Source organism: Pagrus pagrus, assembly GCF_965226575.1.
Source record: "Pagrus pagrus genome assembly, chromosome: 22".
Lineage (NCBI taxonomy): Eukaryota > Metazoa > Chordata > Actinopteri > Spariformes > Sparidae > Pagrus > Pagrus pagrus.
This window is the reverse complement of record NC_140204.1, coordinates 18,433,059-18,447,732: the sequence shown is the minus strand read 5'-3', so window position 1 is coordinate 18,447,732 and position 14,674 is coordinate 18,433,059. Positions and strand designations below refer to the sequence as shown.

The 14,674-nt window shown below is 42.6% G+C and overlaps 1 protein-coding gene across 2 annotated transcripts in view; it reads right to left on the bottom strand.

The window, feature by feature from the left end:
* Positions 1-10,541: 10,541 nt before the first annotated feature.
* fgf11a (fibroblast growth factor 11a) overlaps positions 10,542-14,674 on the bottom strand; it is a 100,400-nt gene continuing 96,267 nt past the window's right edge. For both annotated transcript variants that reach the window (XM_084343937.1, XM_084343938.1), the window contains one exon: positions 10,542-12,342. In XM_084343937.1, coding sequence (XP_084200063.1) covers positions 12,200-12,342 — 143 coding nt within the window. In that variant the 3' untranslated portion in view covers positions 10,542-12,199. The remainder of the gene's footprint in view (positions 12,343-14,674) is intronic.

The following is a 14,674-nucleotide window of genomic DNA, read 5'->3' as shown; positions in this document are numbered from 1 at the left end:
AAGAAAGGTATGCTTGAAAAATGATGTTAACGTCTTTGAATGAGGTGATATTTAAGCATATTCCACAGTGATTTAATAGCGTGATAATTCGAAGAGAACCAGCACATGGCTGCCAGATATTATTCTCATGGATGAGCATCAGGTCTTTCCATGCAGTAAAATAAAATTGTATTACAAACATTTACACGTTGGCCTCTTTGGTAAAGAGCAACCTTTTGGGCTTGTTTAATTCATATTAGATTACATTATTTTCACAAATTCACCTCTAGTCAGCTGGATTAGACGTAATTCTTAATGTGCTATATGATAATGCTCTTTCAAGCAGCTGAATGGTGTCATAATAAATAGACCTGCACAGTGTTGTTTGTACATCCTTTAAGTTGTATGTCAGCAAACATTCATCCCGCAAGACATCCGTCACCTGTTGAGTTGATCACTAAGAGAAAAATATGGGAGGAAGATTGACTACTGTTCCAAATTACGTTCAGGTACAAAGGCTGCACTTTATCCAGTTTCTGTTCTAAGTGATGGGCCCATTTACATTTCTTGCACGTCATCATGCTCATCCAATGCCAACATTCACTGCCAATGCAGGAAGTACTGAACTGTGTCGGTTATGTAGTGAAGTACAAAGTAAGGATGTTGAGTTTGGGATAAAGGATGAGTGAGTATAGCACGTCCTACTTCAGCCTGTTCCCATTATGAATGCGTCAAATACAGCAGAAAACAGCAAATAAAGGTTGGCATTGAATATAAAAAAAGGTTTGACATTGACATCTGGGTTTTGGATTGTCCAATATTTACATCCGTGATTGGACAAGTAAGGTTGCATTACTCCACCAACATATTTGTCATGTAGTACTTAAAAAAATATGTTTGTTACCTAGAGATACTTTAGTTACAGCATATAGTTTCTTAGCTTTAGTACCTTAGCTTCCCAGACATGTCAAGCCTATCTCTGATTATCAAGTACAAGTGGAGAGGAGCGCTTAAGTTTTCAAATGATAACCTCCATGGAGCTGTCTAGCAGTGTAATGAAAACCAATAGACCTTATTCAAATGGCAGCCATATTCCTCAAACTTCATGCTCAGGGTGGGAAACTTGAATGCTGGGATAATGTTGTGAATGCTAATGTTAGCTGTTGTCTAATGGGAGCTAATCGGTCATCAAACCTATGGTTTTACCTCTAAATAGGGTCTGATGTCTCTCTGCATTAAACTACCCGTTTTCTTTACAGATGCTGATCAATCAGGAAACAGTTAATTGATAACAATTTGTCAGATTGCCTACGTTTATATGACTTACACCCCTGAACACATGCAGTGCAACATTTGAGCTTCCCACCCTGAGTGGATGTCAGCGGAAAGTGGCCACCATGTGAATATGGTTGATAAAATAGTGGCCGAAACTCCTTGCTGCTGATGCCATATATACATGTAGCCAGAGAAAAGATACGGTTTAGTCTCTGCTCTTGCCTGTTGCAGTTGTGATTTACGATTTTCTTGCGTGCCTTTCTTGTACAGTCAACCACTGTAAAAACAGGACATATAGAGGTGATACAGCAGCCATTATTCTTACAGTATAACGCTAAGTTGATCAACCCATTTTAACTGCCACACACTGCTGTATTTTCTGAAGGCCCCTGCAGTAAAACATCTCTATCCTCCCTATATCCCTCTACTCATCCCTTCATGCTGCTCTGCTCTCACTCACATTCATCGGCCATCCACGCCACCGTAATTTATGATCCACTGTCACTGCCATTTGGCCTGCCGCCAATTTAATTACCATAGAAGCTAACTATTAACAGCTAGCAGTCAGTGTCAAGTCACACATCAAAGCTGTGGTCATGGGGGAGTGTATAAAGCCCCGGTTGGCAGTGACTCAAATCCAGTGATCTGTCCCAGAGCAACCATAATAGATCACTGTTTAATGCAGAAGTAAGTAGTTAAGTTAAATTAGATGGATTGTTTACCCTTGATTGTTATTGGGTCATGGGTGGAACAAGTAAGAGGCGACATGTAACTGGATTACAGTAATCAGATTACGTAGAAGGTTGATGATGTCACTGCAAAGATCAATTTCAGAGATGATCATTAAACTTTATTCTAACATGGTGGCAAAGTTCCCATTGTCTTTCTCATTTAATTATATTGAAAATGCATCAGTGTAATCACTTTCTTTTTCGTGTATTTACCTAATTACTCCACAGAGATAAAGTTTGTCTCAAATGAGTTTTCAAATTAAAAGTCTGCCAACTGGACATAGTGCTCTGACTTCAATTGAAAGTGATCCAAGTACACTATATAGACAAAAAACAGTTTGTGGACACCTGTACAAATTATGTAAACAGCTTAAGCTTACACGGTTGAACGTCTTATAACCACATCTGCTGATCAGTTGCTTCACCAGCTTCCATTCTCCTGGGGAGGTTTTGATCAGACTTTGGATCCTGGATGCACAGATTTGCTCCCATTCAGCCACAGGAGCATTTGCGAGGACCTCAACTGATGTTGGGAGACGAGCAGATCCAATTCATCTTAAAGCTGTGTGATGGGGTTGAGGTCAGGGCTCCGTGCAGGCCAGTCAAGTTCTTCCAAACCAAACTGGGAAAACCATTTCTTCATGAACCTGTCTTTGTGTACAAGAGGCATTGTCACGTTGTAACACAGAGGGGACAAAGACAAGCTGTTGCCATAAAGTTCACTATTGCCTAAAATAGGCTTTACTTCAGAGTACTTTCACACCTTACCGATTTGGTGCATAAGTGGATGCTTTTAGTTCTGACAAGTGAAGCCAATGCAGAAGTGCCTTAAAACTGCATTCTACGTCATGGCCAGCAGGGGGCAACTCAACTGGTTGTGAAAAGTAATCAAATTTAATAGAAATCTATGAGAAAATGACCCCACTTATCCCCTGATTTATTGCCCCAGTAAATAGTTTTCTAATGAGTTTATGGTCTCAATCACTAGTTTTAAGTCAACTTCAACACAGCATGATGTTCGTTTTGTAAATTATGGTCTCATTTGAAAGTGACGATAAAGCAGGATATGGATTAATATGGTTTAGGGTGTGGCTATCTTGGGTTTGACTGGTAGCTACCATGGCAACTGGAATAGAGGCGTAGCATTGATACCCTCCCCAGCTCTACCCTCCAATCCAAAGTCACTTTAGGCTCAGAAAAAAACCCAACATGGAGACATCCAAAATACCAAACACAAGGCTTCAATATGGTAGTCCAAGAACCACTGGTCTACCTCCACTTTTTGAAGACAGTCTGAGCGTTTGGTTCTGTTTATCTGGGAGTGAAAGCTGTCAATTAAACTTTTGTGGAGGTGGATATGAGGTTTTAGCACAAGTTCAATAAATACTGTTATATCCATACTGTTTGTAAACTGTCAAGAAAGAAATCACCTGATCCATATAAGTAACCATTGTTACCAATGATAGGCCAACTTCTTCTTAGAGTCAAAACTTCTTAAAGTCAAATCTGAACACATTGACACAATAAACATATTTTTAGATTCAGAGTGATGAGTACTTTCTGAGAACATCTGTATCCCTTGTCCATTCCGAATAAATGCTTGTAAATCTGCTAAGAAATCAAAGAACATAGACGCTCGTTAATACTCCAGAACTTACCTGAAGATCTTCATGCTTTTCCTTTGTTCAGCTTCAAAATAATGCAGTGATAACTGTCTGTACACCTGGTGCACTGCAAACAGAACCTGCTGAGATCCAAGTCAGCACTCTTTAAATGCTGCTGAGCTGAATGAATGTGAACAAATATAGGCTAACTGATTGGGCACTGAATCCATGGCACAGTTATAGTTCCTGTTTACATCCCCCAAAGCATTGTGGGAACTGTAGTTCAGCTGTAGTATGGTGGCCCTGAGGTGCAAATTACAACGGCATATAGAAAAACACATTTCACAAAACGCAACAAAGACTCACAAACACAACAAACACTCACAAAACAACAAAAACTCACAAAACAAAACAATAACTGAGAAAACACAACAATGACTCACAAAACAACAATGACTCACAAAACACAACAATAATAATAACTCCTGTTTACAGCCCCCAAAGCATTATGGGAACTGTAGTTCAGCTGTAGTATGGTGGCCCTGAAGTGCAAATCAAAACGGCAAATAGAAAAACACAACAGCATTTCAGAAGACACAACAACAAACACAACTGCAAATTATTGTGTTCTGTATTAAGCAGGTGTGTTTCCCTAGTTGCCGTGGTGATTTGCACCTCAGGGCCACCGTATCATACTGGAGGAATCGGGCTGGAACAGGCTGTGTGTGAAAGAACTAAACCTAAACCACAACAGATCACATGATCGTATACTGTGATCAGATTACGTTAACTCTGTTCAGCACCATATAATAAATGACTACAGACTTGTAAACAGATCCAGTCTGACATGTAAATTAACTTGTACGTTGCAGGAATGAGACCAAAACACCCGACAAAAACTCTCAGCAGACCAGCGCTACAATCATACAAATATATTAGTTTGTTTTATTCAATTATATCCAATAATACGTCTCCCTTTGACTTTGTGTAAGTTATTATAGAAATAAATACAGATCATATTGCAAATGCAGAGACAAGAGTTTGGGATAATAGAGCGTTGAGGAGGGGATGGGGAGCAGGGGGTTAAAGGGGTTTAAAGAGTAAATATTGGGTAAAGACTGTTTCTTTGAAGGTGTCCAGTAAATGATTGGCGCATGCATGCTTGTAGTCCCGCCTGTCTGTGATCCTCTACCTCAACCCAGGAGTTTCAAACTGCACTGTAGTAGTCCTTCACAGGTCTTTTCTCCAGGCGATCCATGGGTTCGGATGGCGTATAGTAGTTGTGTTATTCCACCTTGCCGGCAACAGGGGGAGTTATTGCACCCCAACCACATTTGCATGGATATATTTATATATAGAGATATATAGATATATTTCTTTTTTGCCCCATTTGTATACAAAAATAGTGTCATTGTGGCTTTGATAGCTGGAAGACTGAAGCACTCTTTTTGCATTTGGAAGACGAGGAAGGAAGGAAAAGTAAGATTATGGTGATTTTCCTTAAAATCTTTTCTGGAAGACTTTTTGTCACAATAAACTCGGATCGTCCATGCAGTACAAAGAAGAGCAAAAAAACAAAGAAAAAGTCAAAAAAAATCCTTGGAGGATCGATCACAGAACCACACACACACAGGTAGAAGATGTGTTTGTGTGTCGGAGGGAGAGACGGACGGTGAATGAGCAGTCCACACGCTGCCCGTGAGCCAATTAAAATCCCGCTAAGAGATAAAAGGTCAGAGGTCGGTCGGCCGGTGATTGACAGGTGGGTGCTGGAGGATTGTGGGGGGATCGGGGGGACGAGGTTTGAGACCCCAACACAATCTTAGCGTTTTTTTCCTCCTCTGTTCGTCGATCGAGCTCAATTGTTCATCATCCCACATTATGTGACAGGGGAACGGACACGGATATGCATTTAAACAGCAAAATAAACACATCAGATCAAACACACGTGGACCAACAATGATTCATGAAGGGCATTCTTCTTTTTTTTTTTTTACAATGGATTCCAATAGTCAGAATTCCTCATATGATTTCATTACAAGTCACAGTACTTCCACTTAGAAATACCCCAAAACACTTGAAAAAAGGGGGAAATAAAGACATTCCATCATAGTGTACAATGTAAAGACACCACTAAAATGTTATTGGTGCATTAGCTTGGCAGAGGTGAAGTCCCCTCCGTGATCTGTTAGTAAAGGTCACCCCATTTAGCCACATCTGCGCCGCCTTGGTGCAGGGCGCTGTGGTGTGTGTGTGTGTGTGTGTGTGTGTGTGTGCAATGCAGATGTGTTGAGGGACGCTTTTAAAAAAAAACACAGCCTGATTTTTATACATGAATTAATATGTGACATTCAGCGCCCGGGTTTCCAGTGTAGGAGCGCTTTTTTTTTTTTTTTTTTTATTATGAGAAAAAAAAAAAAAGAGAAGGAGAAAATCTGTCCGAGGACGGCGTCACTCTTTTGTCACGTGAGCCTCCCTCTCTCTTTGCTCCCTCTCTTTTTTGTGTTTTCTGCTGCATTGCAGATGTGGTGAAGGGACTCCACCTCAAAGTAACGCACGCACGCACGCACGCACACACACTCGAACAGCAACCCAGCTCACAGAAAGGGCAAAGTGTTAGAAAAATAAAAGCTCTAATAAAACACACAGTTGGGTTCTATATCAATATTAATTCACGCCCTCTCAGATAATGTGGCTGCACCTTGTTAATGGAGTTTATTGCTTTCTGCCCAAGGACTCGTGCTCATTGATTTGGCCTCTGATTTATCCTCTATTTTCCTCTCTCCCTTCCTCTCTGCTCATACTTTTCCTCCCTCTCCTCTCGGATACACATAATGGACACGCAGAGATATTCAATCACAGTTACACGACGATTACGCACAGAGCCGATGAGCGAGAAAACACGCACGTGAACAACACGCCGCCAGGTTAAAGGGAAGTTCGCAAAAAAAGGGGAAATCGGAGAGAGGAGGTGGAACTTCAAAGGGAGGCTGTGAGGGCACGAGTTAGCTACAGTATGTGACACATGCCTCTCTCTCTCTCTGTTTCCTCCTCTGAGTCCTTCACAACCCCGGATGACCCTCTCTCTCTGCAGTCGTAATTCGCTCGGTAAGCAGGGAGGGCCCTGACTCGGAAGAAATGGGAGGGAAGGGAGTCCCCGGGGAGAGAGGTGTGTGTGAAGTGTGCAGCTGAATCAGATATACATCATTTAACCCCCCTTCGATATCACACACATTCACATCCGCACCTCTCTCGTCTTTTTTTTTTTTTTTTTTACTCCCCAAAAAATTGGTGACGCCAAAGAACCTCCGCGGTGCCAAACATCCATCAGCCGGTTAAAAGCAGTAAATTCAGCCACCAGTGGTGGTGGCGGTGGGGGGGGTTCACTAATCAAACATGTGTCTCAGAGAGACGGCCGGCGAGATAAATGGGAATCTTTACATCCTGTAATTCACACAGAATCGTTTGAAGTGAAGCCTGAAGGCCGGAGAGCGGACAGGCTGGAACAGAGGAGCTGATTTCAGGCTTTAACAAAAGGGCTTACAGCGGAGGAACGTGGGGAGAGTGTGGGCCGCGGCAAAACACACACAAGTCGGTGACGAGAACACACACACACACACACATGCAATCATGCAGACTTTCCACACGCGATAAATGATCTTGTAATTCTAAAATTTCTGCAAAGTGAAATCAATAACACAGCAAACAGAGTGGGATACACGTTTTCAAGCCTCCTCTTTTAAAGTCCCCCCCCCCCACACCAACACCACCCTCTTACCCCAATATACTGTTCAAAAATACCCCACGAACAGGTAACATCTAATAGGATTATACAAAAGATAATATCTGTTACAACTTTTGCCAAAAGAAATCACAGGAAACACTGCGATCGCCCTAGAAAGTAAGTAAGTAAGTAAATTTTCCTGCCACAAAAAGATGCTTAATCGTGGTTGACTAGCGTGAGGATGAGTATTCAATAACAGTCTGCAAGCTGGAATAAAAAGCAGATGTATCGGCATCAAAATGAACAGATACTGATGACTGATGCAGTTATATGTGGCTGTATCTCTGAGTGCACGCGGCACCAACATCTCACTGAGCTGAGGTATCAGTCCATCACTCACTAGATGTCAGTGTTGACTGACGCTCAGTCACGAGATCTGATGGCTCGGTTTAATAAAATCATGGCTGTCGTTGCTTTGAGTTCGAGGCAGGAAATGAGGTGATTGTAGCCCTACAAATAAAGTCTGAACTCGAGTCCGCTCACCTACACGTTACCTCATGTGCTGTCGTTTTTTTGCATCTGTACAGGTGTGCGCATCAACGGAGAATAATGCCGCGTTTGTTATGAGGGTTAAAGGGGCTCTCAAGTAATTCAGCGCTGCACTTCCATTAACTTACTAGAGGTATATTTAAAGAAGAATGGTTCAAATTGTAGCAGCAGAGGCTGAGATAACCTGACTTTAGGCTTGTGTATGAGTCGAGCTAAAAAAAACTAAAAAAAACACTAGATCCTACATTCCCCATAATGCAACTCAAACCCTGAACCTCTAGCGTCTAATGCCACAGATGTCATTTCACAGCCGTTTTAACAGTTCTGAGTGGCTCCAGTAAACCGAGCTTTACGTGTAAAATTGGTGAGCGCCCTTTTAATTATGCGCGTCCGTGCGATTGATACATCGCTTTACTGTCCACATCTGTAATCCCAAATTACAGCAGCCATGTATTTTTCATTATTTCCACGTTAAAAGCTTTAAAACTTTTAGCCCTTAACTCTCTTTACATCTGCTCTTCTTTTCATTCAAAGTCAAATTCTGAACACAACAAACATGACAACGTACGTAAGAAAATATTGCAACATAGATTTCCCAGCCCTTAAAATATAGTCACAGAAGTCATGGCTCTGTCTGTTTGCTGAAGTCCTCTCACAGTATCTCTCCATCAGGCCCACACAGCCTTAATTCTACTCTGGTCGGCACGAGCCCGATTTAATTAAATATTTGCGTAATTACTTTGCGAACGGTACTCAAACATTGTGTTCTGGATTTAGCGATCCATAGGGGGTGACCGGTCAGACACACCAACCTGAGGGTCTATTTAACAGTTTAATTAAGGTCTTCAGTGTGCAAGTGAGGTTTTAACAGTAGCTTGTGTTGAACACATTAAAAAACTATAACGGGTGCAAATCATGAACTTGAGTTTCCTTTCCGTAGTCCTTCCTTTAGCTTATTTCCTCCATTCCCTTGTCTTTCCCTCTCAAACAACCTCTTCTCATTCCTCTCACCCGTTCTCCGTCTCCCCACAGGAAAGCGGAGCTAAAGTTTGCTCCATCTCTCAGGCAGCAGATTACTTTGCTCGGCAGCTCGCCTCCATTCTGCGCAGGTTATCAGCTATTATTATTTACAACCACAGGTTACAGGGGAGCAGGGGATTATGCATGAAATGAGAAGTGTGTGTAAAAGTGTGTGTGTGTGTGTGTGTGTGTGTGTTCGGGGGAACTCTCTCCACATTACCATAATTCCCTCTTTCTGCTCTCCTCATGGCCCGCAAATTATTTCCCCCCTAAAAATCTCTCTCTTTCCCCGTCCCTCTTTTCGTCGGCGCGTCCCTCTCTTCCCGAGCGCCGATCATCAATCTGGCCTCGCCTCTACCTCCTGAGCACACTCGCTTCCTACAATACATAAACATTAGGCAGAAACAATTACCCAGCCTGGCATATTGTAGCAAGAAAGTTTGATATGAAAAATGATTGCTTTTCGTGTTGAATGGAAGGAACAAATGGAAGCACTCGCAACGAGGTCTGCTGCACGAGAACGCTGAAATGTTTCAGTCTGGCTACTTTCTTCACCAGGATCAGAGTAATTATGACACGTTTATCATCCTTTTTAAAAATCTTCATCCTGTCAACTTCATTTTTTCATACATGACTTTGGTTGTCTTGCTCCAAACGAAACATTCACAGTAATTTGAATCAATGAAAGTGCAAAGCAACAAGTGGAATGACACGTAAAGAAGGCTTGAATTCCTTTGCATCGTAGCCAAAGTCTCCCGGAGAGATTTACAGTGATTCATATAAACACATTTAGAAAGAGAAACACAAATCTATCGGATTTTGAATGAAATAAAAAAAAACTGTCCTTCGATGGAGATGCTCAGTAGCAAGCAGTCGAAACTCGTCACTTATAAGTGAATGTGTAAAGGGAAATGATTTGTGTTGTCAGTTGACAGGTCCATGTGTAGATACAGATTTAAAGGACCACTCCAGTCATTTAGTATCGCACTGCCATAAAGTTGGGGGACATGCAGGAGACAGATTAAAAAGGGAATGGTCAAAATTGGAGCAGCAGAAGCTGAGATATCCTGATTTTTAGTCCATTTTATGGGTCAAGCTTTAAAAAAACACTGGATTCTACATTACCCATAATGCATTGTGATGCCATCTTTCCTTAGACCGTCTTTGTGTGGTTAACACCCACATCTTTCACACGCCACACTCAAGCTCCCCAACCAGGGAAATGTAATTCAAATGTAATTGAACTCACACATCAAATTATTTTAAACCGTCCCAAGTGATGTCACTCGAGTCACTCTCAGTTGGAGCTGATGACGACAAGCTGGAAAATAAAAGACTGCTGGTGTGGAGTTAGAAAGACATGAGTTCACCAGACATCTGTAGTCTGCTCCTCAGCTCTGCTTGAGGCCAGAGGTTCAAGCTACATTAGCAGCTACTAGCATAACACACTCGCCAAACTAGTATGGATTTGGGACACAGTTGCAGTGTAGCCTACGGTATTTACTGCATTAGTCAACCAAAATTAAGCAAAAATATAGCTTTGTGTACCCAACCGTGCAGTACCAGTTAGGTAGAGTTGGATCGGGTCTTGTTCAGGTCTCAGTTTTAGGTCTTTGTGTTACTAAACTCCACAGCTCCTGTTTGTATTGCCGTCTTTAACGACTCCAATTGAAAATCAAGTGATGTCCCTGGTGTAACTCTGTCAGACTTGGGCTCTGTCCACACGAACACGGGTATATGACTTTTAACTGTCCTATCATGTAAAATGGGCGGAGTGGCCCTTTAAAAAATAGCCCACATACAGTACCATACAGTACACAGAGTATTTCTGGCATGGGGACAGTGAGGGGGTAATGTTAGCAGCCCAAAGAAAATATATTTGTAATTCATCACACGGTGGTAGCTCAATGTGGACACAGTAATTCAATAAAAACACTTTTTTTTCTGTATTTCTAGACAAGAATACCACGCTGAAGGAGTGACAGAGGGTCCACAGACTCTGTGTGGGCCTTTGGGGTTTGTGCAATGCATGGCCGGCCACAGTGAAAAAAGCTATTGCAGTGCAATCACAAGCTACACAGTCAGGCTCCATCAGTACCCGATCTCACCGATGATATCCTCATCATCTCCCACAACCTGCATACACTCACAACCACGTCGACATGTGCAGTTGTGAGCGTGTGTGTGTGTGTGTGTGTGTGTGTGTGTGTGTGCGTGTGTTAATGCATGTCATTCTGTTAAGTGTGTTAAGTCGTGAGATCGTTTTATGCGGTCGTCGCTCATGGATATCAAGATGTTAAAGCGAGTGCACACAGTACACACACCTCTGCGCGTGTGTGTAAATGTCAGTGTAATAATGAGTGTGTGTGTGTGTGTGTGTGTGTGTGTGTGTGTGGTTACGCAGTGTGCCGAGGGAGCTCTTGGCCCCTCGTTTAAGGGTCGAGAGATTCTGATCAGCCCCAGACTCCATTAACGGAGCCGGAGAGGACGGGAGGGGTTTTCTTGTGCCGCAGAGTGGAAAATTGAGTCCATGTCACAAACTAATCAAATCGCGCCAAAGGTGAATGGAAGAAGAAGGGGGAACGCATACACACGCACGCACGCACAAACACACACACACAAGCAGGGCTGACAAGTATCCAGGCCATCTCACAAAGTCGCTGACACACACAGAAGATGTGGACTGAGCAGATGGCTGCAGAACAAAAGTCTGCAAGGGTCTCTGTGACAGCCTCGCATTAGCATGACTCCATGTCAGGCTAACATTAGCATGGAACCCTGTGGGGAAATGAAAACACAACCCATTTGTAACGTATGTGCTGCAGAGGGACGGACTTGACCGCCGCGCCCGTTGTGGTAAAACCAGGAAGACTTTGCTCGGATATTTGGTTGACTGGAAGGACGTCGCTGATGTGTGTGTGGGGTTTCCTTCCAGCGGGTTACACACACTGTGGTGACATGCTATAGATGCTAGGCGACTGTTCGCCTCTTCATGGAGTTATTGCTTTTATATCCCAGGCTTTGATAATCACAGGTTGTTAAATAAGAAGGTGGAGGGCTGGTGTGGATGGGGGTCCGTGAGGGTAAAAGGGGCTTCCCATTGGCCAACTCCCCTCTGCATGGACCTGCTCCTTTATCTCCAACTTTACACAAGTGCATTGTGGTGCGTGGAGTTCTTGTGGGGTCAGTGTTGCAGGCAGCAGGTGTGTGTGTGTGTGTGGGGGGGGGTTAGCCCTAACAACCAAGTTCAGGGTGTCCGCTGGTGCCCATTGCCCCGTGTCCTCCACCCCTCCTCCCACCACCCGTGTCTCTGAGCGCTAGGAGGTGGAGGTTTTGGTTTTGGATTGAGGGTCCTTCTTGCCGTTCTGGAGCACGGGCGAGTCACTGGAGGTCTTGGGCGTTTTCCTGGGCGGGCTCTGCTCAGCGACGTCGTGTAGAGAGGGCTCCCTGTACATGGCCACTAGGGAGGGAGAGGAAAAAGTTCAAGGTCACATAAAATGCTCATTTTCATGTTCACAGTTTCACGTTACATGGTTTAATTTTCTTTTGCTGCAGCACTTCTATTCGCACTCTTTAAGGCCTTCTTGCCAAAAACCCCCAGTCTAATCTGATTGGTCAGCTCTCACAGGCCTGAGCAAGCACCACCCACCGTGTTTCCACATCAGCTCTGCCAGTGTTTTGGCAACCACAGCCATGCTGGGAGCATACCTGAAGGTAATGACTGTATAGTTGTGACATCACAAACTTATGGAAGTCCCGACGGCTCATTTGAAGGCTCAGTTTCTAAATACAGGCTTTGTGCGCCTAACAGTGGATTGAGCGTTTAAGTACTTTCATAGTATTTGTACAACACCTAAACTGCTTTATAATAAAAAAGACTAGACTAGACTAGAAAATTGGATCTCCTTTACTACTTTAGTTTGTTCTTTGGAAATACTTCCTCATTTCCCATTGATAAATACAAAGTAACATTAAAAGCCTCTACTGCTCGCTGCTATTTTTTTTCTTTTTTAACACAATCGCAGTGCAGTCTGTGTTTTGCTTTCAGCACTTTGTTGTAAATGTCTTGGATTACACTGTGCGCAGAAATGACCTACATTTCTGTCAGCCATTGTGTGATAGTGGCTAGTGGCTGCAACAATGTGAACATGACCTTATTCATTCAAAATGTGAGTTAGCCGCAAGTTGATAAGGAAACAGTGGTGCACAAAATACAGAAGAGGGAACAGAGAGGATCTTTTATTTTAAAGCTGCACCGATTAAATTTTATATGAACAATGGATCAAATAAGGATTTGTTGAGCAAAGCGTCTCATCCTAAAAGGGTAAAACTCTTGGGGAGTACTACTGCATATGTGAAAAAAAGTAGCATAAAGCCTTTTGTGGCTCCAGAGGAAGCTGCTTGGAATCTGACAAACTGCCTCCCCTGATGTCACTCAGTGGCTAAGTTGCATTGTGGGTAATGTAGGCGCCAAGTTAGCAATTTGCTTGTGAACACGGTGGAGCATTTACTGTAGCAGCTAAAGAGTCATATTTCCCTTTTAGGAGATGGGGGAGACCAGAAAAGCACAAAAAGTTTGTTTGTCACCCCAAAAATGAATTAATGCAGCTTTAACAACTATCATAACATTCCCTGATTATTTACAACGAATGTTTGAGAGCGATATTATCTCTCTGCCTTCTGCTGCACCTCCTCAATTATAGGATTAGACATGCACACAACTACTTTTCTTATTTTTATCTCAGACAAAATAAGGCAGACCGAGAAAAAAGAGTGAGTAAAGTAAATGACTAACTACTGTAACATGACTTACCTTACAATGTTTGTAATGTAAATGTATAATGGAATAATACAGTACATACATACATACTATAAATACAGTACAGCACGTCTTTAGTAAGAAACAAGTTATTGCAGTTATTATAAAAATGTTAAAATCCCCGTCCTGTCAGTTCCAGTTTTTAGTACTGTGCCTACAGGCATTTAGCAGTGAAGTAAAATTCTGAAGATTCAGCATAATATTTAAGTTAAATACCTTTTGATATACAATCACAACTCAAGGTCGACTTACTTATTCCTTTTATGCTAAGGAAAGGGGGGTGTTTTGTCAGCGTAATATATCCAATGACTATTTTCAAGGTCAGGATTAAACTTTAATGCTTAAAGGCGACTTTAACATTCATTTCCAGCTTTGTATTTTTATTCTGGCTCTCCACTACAGTAGCATTGCATGATATAGAGATAAAAAAAAAACTCCTTATTTATCTACTATTGGCTCTTTACGGAGCCCCTCAGTCCATCGTCTGTCTGAAACAAGATGTTTTAGCTCCTGTCTCTAGAAGTTGGACAAATTGGACAAACTTCCAGGAAGCCACTTAATTGTAGCACCCAGCGCTCATCTTCTTGCGCCATCTCATCTTCGGGCTTAACGGCAAAGCGATACAGGACCGATGAATTGATGAGGCCAGGTGTCACTGATTACTGTACAAAAACTTTACTTCATAACTTCTTCTCTGATGGACAGAGAGCTTTACTTTTTGCTTCGGTTGTTAGCTCAGTTAGCCATGCAGCTAGCTGTCTCTGCTTGGACTGAGAGCTCGGAGCACTCGGGGACCACAGGAGATTGGAGCGTCGAGGGGAGAAGATTTTCAGGCCCAGGGAGGGAGTGCCCAGCGTGGTGAGTAGGACCGCTAACTGCTAGGCTAACTGAGCTAATGGTGGCTAAATTAGCTAGTGGCAGCTAATGTTACAGTTAGCAGCAGTTAGTTTTGCAACAAGTAAAGCTATTGGTT